The sequence below is a fragment of the Clarias gariepinus genome, chromosome 9 (assembly GCF_024256425.1).
Source record: "Clarias gariepinus isolate MV-2021 ecotype Netherlands chromosome 9, CGAR_prim_01v2, whole genome shotgun sequence".
In the NCBI taxonomy this organism is placed as follows: Eukaryota; Metazoa; Chordata; class Actinopteri; order Siluriformes; family Clariidae; genus Clarias; species Clarias gariepinus.
This window is the reverse complement of record NC_071108.1, coordinates 30,507,005-30,515,192: the sequence shown is the minus strand read 5'-3', so window position 1 is coordinate 30,515,192 and position 8,188 is coordinate 30,507,005. Positions and strand designations below refer to the sequence as shown.

General features: G+C 37.2%; 1 protein-coding gene across 4 annotated transcripts; it reads right to left on the bottom strand.

The window, feature by feature from the left end:
• Nucleotides 1-765: 765 nt before the first annotated feature.
• Nucleotides 766-4,236, bottom strand: ankrd39 (ankyrin repeat domain 39). 4 transcript variants are annotated; one of them, XM_053503406.1, is made up of 5 exons: nt 3,948-4,236; nt 3,268-3,491; nt 3,078-3,181; nt 2,728-2,931; nt 766-2,624 (listed from the first exon to the last, which is right to left on the bottom strand). In XM_053503406.1, exons 2-5 carry the CDS (start codon nt 3,356-3,358, stop codon nt 2,475-2,477), a joined length of 549 nt encoding a protein of 182 aa, XP_053359381.1. In that variant the 5' UTR covers nt 3,359-3,491; nt 3,948-4,236; the 3' UTR covers nt 766-2,474. The 4 variants fall into 4 exon arrangements, with proteins under 4 accessions (XP_053359381.1, XP_053359384.1, XP_053359383.1 ...); XM_053503409.1 differs by having other exon boundaries at nt 3,268-3,424; XM_053503408.1 differs by having other exon boundaries at nt 3,959-4,236.
• Between the last annotated feature and the right edge of the window lie 3,952 nt (nt 4,237-8,188).

Here is an 8,188-nt window from a genome sequence, read left to right as displayed (position 1 = left end):
ATTCTTTAGTTAGTCAACTTATGTAATTTTGATACTGCACTCAACAGGATGTGGAGGGTATATATGTTAATAGGAAGGAAATAATCTCTATTGAATGAAAAGGTTAAGCAGGGGCTTGGATCGCCAGGTCGGCTCCAGGGTTTTTGGTCCAATCCAGAGCTTGGGTTACAACCTATTTGGATGTTCATATGTTTCATATGTTTTCATATGCTTACTTTACTTTATGGATGCCCTGAGAGAACACTGGTGTTCTCCTACCCTCCAAAGCCTGTCCTGGGATGCTGGCATACCGGTTAGTGTGTATTCCATCCTTATGCTAAAGGCCCAGTATGACCAGAATAAAGCCTCTGAAGATAAATGAAAAACTCCAATTATCAGCTAGACATTGGATTGATTTTAAAATTACAACATTAAACTTTTTTTTTTTTTGGTAAAAATTGCAAAAATAATGGTTGGACAAAAGTATCTCATTTAATGCCCCAGACTGATACTAGGCCCAGCTCTACTTTATATTCATTGTCTGCTTCCTCGCAATTTCACTGATTTCATTGTTGTGCCTCAAGAGTTCTTTAGCTTTCTGCATGCTGAACCATGCTCCATGACGACAACAACCCTTCACAAACATCCCACGACTCTAGAACCTTTTATAAACAATATCCATCAATGTGTAAACATAATGCACCCTCTGTCAGGATCCATGACGTAACAAGACAGATGGGTTCAAGGAGAAGACCTTGCCTTTTATTGTCTGATTTTACAAACTGTAAGAGGTGAAGAAAATAAATCAAACTAGATTAACTCAACAGAGCAGCCTCAGAAATATTTATGGACGAAGGAATATAATATTAAATTTATTTTATTATGAGCTGACAACTGAACAGTCCTGGCAGGAACATTCATTATTACTTAATGCTTTACAAATGCAAAATTATGTTTTTTTTTTTTTTAAAAAAGGAATTATATTAGCAAAAAAATATTTTATTTAAAATATATATATACAATCATTACTCTCACTAAGAGAATTCTTGACATGTGAAGAATAATTGATTTTTAAAAGGATGTAAGAAATGTACTTCCTCTTTTCAATTTGATGTACCTCGGCCGATAAAAGGAAATCAAAGCTCTACTAAATTTATGAGTCATTTTCTAATAAAATTCAGTGCAAGGAGATGTATAGACACTATCAGTCAAGATTTTGGACATATCTTCTTATCCCAAGGTGTTTCCTGATTTTTATTTTCTTTCTATGCTGTAAAACAATGCTGAAGGCATCCAAAATATACAATAAACTCCTTTGAACAGTTAATATTGAGATGTTTCTGCTACGTACAGTATGCTCTGTAAATCCTTCATAATGGCTCTAATCTAAGGTGCTGTTTATTAATTGGTGATTTCTGAGGCTGGTAACTCTAAATGAACCTTTCCTCTGCAGCAGAGGTAAGTTTTGGTCTTGCTTTCCCGGGAAGATCTTCATGAGAGACAGTTTCATTAAGGTGCTCAATGGGTTTCTGCAAATGCACTTGACACAATACTGTTTTTGCAAGAACTATTCCAGAAAGGCTGACATTCTTGTCTTAAAAAAAACAATTGACTTGTTGTTACTACATTACACAATGCCATAAATGTTATTTCATATTGTTGAAATCAGCAGTATTGTTCTAGAATGTAGAAAATAAATCAGAAAACAAAAAACATTACAAGGAATTACAAGGTGTGTCCAAACCACTTTGACTGGTACTGTATATGCAGCCTTTTTTTTTTTTTTTTTTAAAGATGAGGTGGTTCAGAACAGAAAAGATCATAAAGTCACAAAATCTTTGTGTTGGTTAATTGTGCCATCTGCTGGCAGCTTAAACACAAATACTTTTATAATGTGAAAACTAATGTTCCTCTCACAACCTTATGACTTAATTTACATCCTGTATAGGCTGAACATCCTTACAACATTACATGATAATATCAGTCGCTGTGACACAGAAACCCCAAAATGCTGCCTGTTTGCAGAACTTATGGTATCATCAGAAAGAACAGAATTATTAAGACATAGAGGGAATTTAGAATAATGACGAGGATAGGGAAGATCATAAGGATGAGGTAAAGATAGTTATAGGGATAAGGATGAGGATAAAGAAAGGGCAGGGATTAAAATTTGGATTAAGATGTGAATAGGGATGAGGACAGGAATAAGAATGAGGATGGTGTAAGTGTAGGGATAGGGAGATGAATATGGAGACAAGCAAGCATGAGGGTGAGGATAATGACATTAATGAACTCTGGGACAAGGATGGAATCAATATGGAGTAATAAGATGGGGATGAGGATGGAAGTGGAGATGAGGGTGTAGATACGCTTGGAGATGATAATGGTGATGTTAATGAGGATGAGGATAAAAAAAACAAAATCTAAACCATATCCTTTAGCTTAAGAGGCACTTTTAGAAAGAAAGTCGTGTTTTTAGGGAATTGCAGTGGACATCACCGAGGAGGCGTCAGTAACTCTGAGAAGGTGCTGTGGTCCGGACTGAGATCTACAGGTAAGCGTGATTTTTTATCCTTTGTGGTTTTTAGGACTGGACATCTGTTTACTAACACCACACATGTCTCGAGATGGCCCTGCTCAGCAGCCTGTGCAAAAATCACACACACAAGCAAACACTTGTCAGTAAGTGAACCTCTGCTTATTTACAGGGATGATTAATTCCTATAACAGACACTGAAAATGTTTTACCTTATGCAGAGGTGTTGAGCCATCATCATCGGTTAAGCCAGGATTAGCTCCACGGTTTAGGAGCAGTTTGACGACATTGATGTGGCCACAGTAGGCAGCTCTGTGCAGAGCTGTGGCGCCACCGTGTGTCTGAGAATTGGCACAGGCGCCATGATCCAGGAGAAGCTCACACACTGACTGGTGAGCGGCCCGACTGGCGTAGTGCTGCAACATAAATCAGTGTTAAACCTTTACCTTTAGTGCCTAGTGAAACAGTCACATTTGAGATATAGAGGAAAGGAATTGAATAAATACAATTTTAGTTTTACTGACTTCTATGCTGTGAAATATAAACTAGAGTTACTGCTGACCAGGGCAGTGTATCCAGCCTGGTCCTTCATGTTTGGATCTGTTCCTTTTTGCAATAATGACCGGACCCTCTCCAAATCGCCATCCAGAGCTGCTGACCATATGCCTGTAAAGGCCAGTGCATGCTGATGTATGATAATATTGCAAATCAAAAATTAAAGAGGAAAGGGCAAAAAGAGCTTGATATGTCACCTCTCTCAAAGTCCATCTCATCCAGGGTTTGATGGACACTTGGGGTCGAGCGATGAGCGCCGCAGGAACACTGTTTCCCATGGGTGGCCATGATAATTTTTTTGTTTTTGTATTAAAACACTGGATTAAAGAATATAGTAAGATGAGAGCTGGGTAGCTGAGGACAGAGAGATTTAGAGGTGATGGTGATGTAACCTACAACTCCAACTAGATGCTGAGTCGTACTGAAAGGTAAACATGTCAAGAGGAAAGTGTGTGAGGTACGAAGAGTTTGAGACACAGAACACGTCAAGACAAGATCAGGGAAGGATGCATTAGACGTTTTAAAGAAGGCTGGAAAATAAAAGGCTTTAAGAATCCTGTTAGAAAATATATTTAATAAAATATATTTAATAAAATGTGTTTTCTCAAAGTTTTCGTTTCTTCCTCTTTGCAAATTTTACAAACTGAAAGATTTACACATCACTGCAAGTATGTGAGGTCCACTACCTGAGAATCAAAAAAGGGGGCGTGGCCTTAAGAGGGGCTGCTGCCACCCTTGAAATAACCTTTAATCTTTCATAACTCTGACCTGAGGGAGTAAAGTAACTGTTAGCTATTTCATTTTACCCCCGTGTTCTAAACCTGAGGATTTATTTCAGCGTTAGAGTATACACTAGGAAGGAAAACTACGGAATTACCTTTCACTAACTTCATATGAAACATTTTTCTCATCATGCTGTTTTAAATATTTAACTATAGCCTTTTACATGACCGGAGTTGCACGTGCAGCCAGCCAGCAGCCATTAGCATAGCACTCAAAACTTTCTAAAAACACAACTTCCCGCCTAATTTGCACCCTGGCTCATTTACAAAAGTGAAAGATATATATAACCGAATTAATTCCTATCTCCAGTGAGCAGAACCTTATAGTTTACAAAAGAAAAGAGCTCCTGTTGACACAGTTACTGGGAAAACATATCTGAACGGGCACAAACCGCGGTTTAATTCCGATTCACTCGACACGCCCTACCCTAGTGCACTACATAGGGTCTAATGCAGTCATTCGTGTTTTCTATGTAGTGCAGGATATATGAGATAAGCATGCGTTTGAACTTCGGCCTCGGTCAGCGTGAAAACCATGGCAGTTTCATAAAAAGCAACATAAAAGTTTCCAAAATAAAAGCTTCGTCTCAACGTTTTTAAGATATTTAATTCTAATCATTACCCCCCCCCCCCTCTCTTTATATAATATATAATTCTAGTTTATATAATTTATTTATATCTGCAGCAAAGGTACGTTTTGGTCTTTCTTGCCTGGGATGGTCTTCATGAGAGCCAGTTTCATCATGGTGCTTGATGGGTTTTGAAAATTGGCACTTGACAATACTGTTATTACGAGAACTGTTTCAGAACAAATTCCATTTCCAGATAAAATCCAGTATTATTCTACAATGCAGAAAAAAAATCAATCAAATTATGTCAGAATGTGAATGACTAGGGTGGAATGGTGGCATAGTGTTTAGCACTGTCGCCTAGCACCAACATACTGTAGACCTCGGGTCTGTGTGCAAGGGGTTAGTATGTTCTCCAATTGCTTGATGGGTTTCCTCCCACAGTCCAAAGACATGAAGATTAGGGTATTTGCCCATAGTGTGGGGGGTTCCATCCCCCCAACACACAGGAAGTTGGCCTTCCTGTGTGAACTTTGATTTAAAAAGTGTTTGGTGTTACTTTTGGATAAGAATGAGAATGGAGATGATTACTTGCACCATTTTTTCTCCAACTTTTTGTGTCAGCTATGTTTTTTTCCTCAATAATAGTAATAATAATAGTATTCTGATAACGTAACTTATTGTCTAAATATATATTTATGTAAATATTTTTTACTACACAGATGTCCATATTTTATAGCCAGATTATATAGTATACAGTTAGTATTTGTTATTTTATTTTTTATTTCCCCTATTTTTATCTTATTTTACTTTATTCTGTTGTTTCTTAATTTTTAACTTTGTACTGTCCACTTGCTGCCATGGCAAAACTAATTTCCCACTTGTGGGACTAATAAAGGTTTATCTTATCTTATCTTATCTTATCTTAATCACGTGACTAAGTACACTTTCAAGGAAATCTAAGTAAATGCTTGTAAAGTAATATCAGATATAAAAAAAATTTTGCTTGATCATTACATTGCAGACTTTGCAGACTTTGTCCTGATAATTTATCTATTAATATAAATGTTGTTATTTAATTATGTGCATGTGTGTATATTATTGGATAATGATGATGAACCCTATCCTATGCTGTAAAAAAATAGTATTTCCTGATTTTTATTTATTTATTTATTTACATATTTATGAGATCATCAAAGAAATTTGAATATTACACTGTGTTACGTGAATTTTCTTGCTGCTAAGAGTGGCACAGCCTTTAGGGGGCAGTTACTTTTTCACATGAAGGCAGAAAGGTTTGGACAGCTTTTTTTTCTTAATAAATGAAGTCATAATAAAACTGCATTTTTCATTTAGTCTAGTTATCATAAGGTCTGATGAGTTAGGATTGACCCTATTCCAAAGTGATATGTGTGTGTAAGGGTAAAAAGGAAAGCACAATAATAGCTGACGACCTGAATGTAATAAATGAACATGACTCAAAGGCCCGAGTCGATAAAATTACCCAAACTTTCCATCACTATTAGGCCATGCCGTGATATGCTTTAGAGAGCAGATATGCAGGGCAGGCCCTTTTTAACATGATTTAGCAAGCCTTAACAATTCACAATCTCTGAAAACTAATGATGACTATTTTACAGGTCCACACTCCTTAATTAAAGTCTCTATAGTTCTGAAACTACAACCCGAATTCCAGAAAAGTTGGGAGAGTTTTTAAATTTGAATAAAATAAAAACAAAAAGACTTTCAAGTCACATGAGCCAATATTTTATTCACAATAGAACACAGAGAACATACATGTTTAAACTAAAATTTTACAATTTTTGCCACAAAATAAGCTCCTTTCAAATTTGATGCCTGTTACAGGTCTCAAAAACGTTGGGACTGTGGCATGTTTACCATGGTGTAGCATCTCAGTTTGAAGATGTCTGGGCATTGAGGTTATGAGATTTTAGAGTTTTGGTGTTGGAATTTGGTCCCATTCTTGTCTGATACAGGTTTCCAGCTGCTTAAGAGTTTGTGGTCGTCTTTGACATATTTTTCATTTAATGATGCACATTTAATTTTCTCTATAATGTGATAGACCTGGACTCCAGACAAACCGGAACCCGGACACTTCTACTATGAAGCCATGCGGAAACAATCCATTTTAAATGAGCTTTATGCCACAGGACACGACAGTGCTTCTGGACCATGTACACATATGATTTTCTTTTGGCATGATAGAACTTCAGATGGATGCAGATGGCACAGCATATTGTGTTAACCAACAGTGGTTCCTGGAAGTATTCCTAGGCCCATTTAGCAATGGCAATCATCTGTGTTATCATGCTGCTGAGTGATGCAGTATCGTCTGAGGGCCCAAAGACCACTGGCATCCAACAAAGGTCCTGGGGCCTGATGTATAAACGTTGCGTACGCCCAAAATGGGCATAGAAATATGCGTACGCATTTTTCCACGCACATATCGGGATTTATAAAAAATAAACTTGGCGTAAATAAGTGCGCACCGTAAGGATGCTCTTGACCGTGCGTACGCACGCTTTTAAAAGAGTATGTGTTTTGGCGACACCAACTGGCCCAAATAGCAATAATTATTTAAAATAGTCATCACCCAATTAATCAAATTGCATCAACCTGAATTATCATTATCAGCATTCTTAACCAAGTGCAAATACTTTGAATTTACTTTTTTTTAATGAATGGGCTATAAAAAGGTATGTGCGTATATAACATATCATCATAATGGATGCTCTAGCGCTGTTAGAAGGCCTTGCTAATGACGCTCTACGGAGGGAGCGTGTTTTCAGAGACCGTGAAGATTTCCTTGCTCATGATGATAATTGGCTCATGAGCCGATTTCGATTTCCAAGAGCCATTCTCTTGGAATTGTGTTCTGAATTACGGTCAGTATTGGAAAGACCCTCGCGGAGAAACCGCGCTGTGTGTTCAAGTACAAGTGGTGTTGTCTTTTTAAGTTATTTTTTATTTGCATATGAATAAACAGGAAAATCGACTGTTTTAATAAACGTATCTTAAGGACAGCTGCATCTATTGCTAGATTTGTCACTTGGATATTTTAGGACTTTCCACTTCCGCGGAATTTGAATTGGTTGATTTAAATTATCCACAATAAAAAAGCAGAATTTTAAACAGACAAAAACTTATATAATGTGTAGATAAATCAATTACTTAGCATCGTCACCGCAAATCACATTATCACTTTGGAATTCTGGAAGAACTCCACTTAATCCTGTTTCCCCTAATCCTGAGGTCAGTGATTCCTTGACCACCACCAGTTGTTACGACACTGCGCCTGTGTGCACATATTCTTTTTTTTTAACGACTACTTTTAAGTCTGACCATTTTTTTTTTTTGGTCTCTTGGACTGTGCGAGGCACCGATGTAACAGCATTGACTGCTTCTGTTATACTTGCTCCCATTCTACCATCTTTCTTTTATTTGAAATGCCCGCAGAGAGCCCACCAAATAAAACTTTTTTTCGGCCCTCCACCTCAGACAGCAGTACCTCCATCTCGCAGTCGGTGAAGTTTCTTTTTTTTTTTTTTGCTTTTCGTTTCTGTTTTTCCATTTTTAGCCAACAGATCAATGACAATTATCGGTCGTATTAATATGCAGGGAGATCATACATATTCAAAATAGGCGGTCTTAACCTCCAAATATGGTTATTTCAGGAGGAGATTGGGGTAAGCTATAAGCACGTGCTCCTGCGCACAATATTCAGATAATTGTGATTTATAAAGCGA

Excerpts from the sequence above, each read along its gene's own strand:
- ankrd39 (XM_053503406.1), bottom strand. The coding sequence starts at position 3,358 with ATGGCCACCCATGGGAAACAGTGTTCCTGCGGCGCTCATCGCTCGACC. Across the intron at positions 3,182-3,267 it reads TGAGATGGACTTTGAGAGAG|GCATATGGTCAGCAGCTCTG; the intron begins GTGACATATCAA and ends TGGCCTTTACAG. Across the intron at positions 2,932-3,077 it reads AGGCTGGATACACTGCCCTG|CACTACGCCAGTCGGGCCGC; the intron begins GTCAGCAGTAAC and ends TTTATGTTGCAG.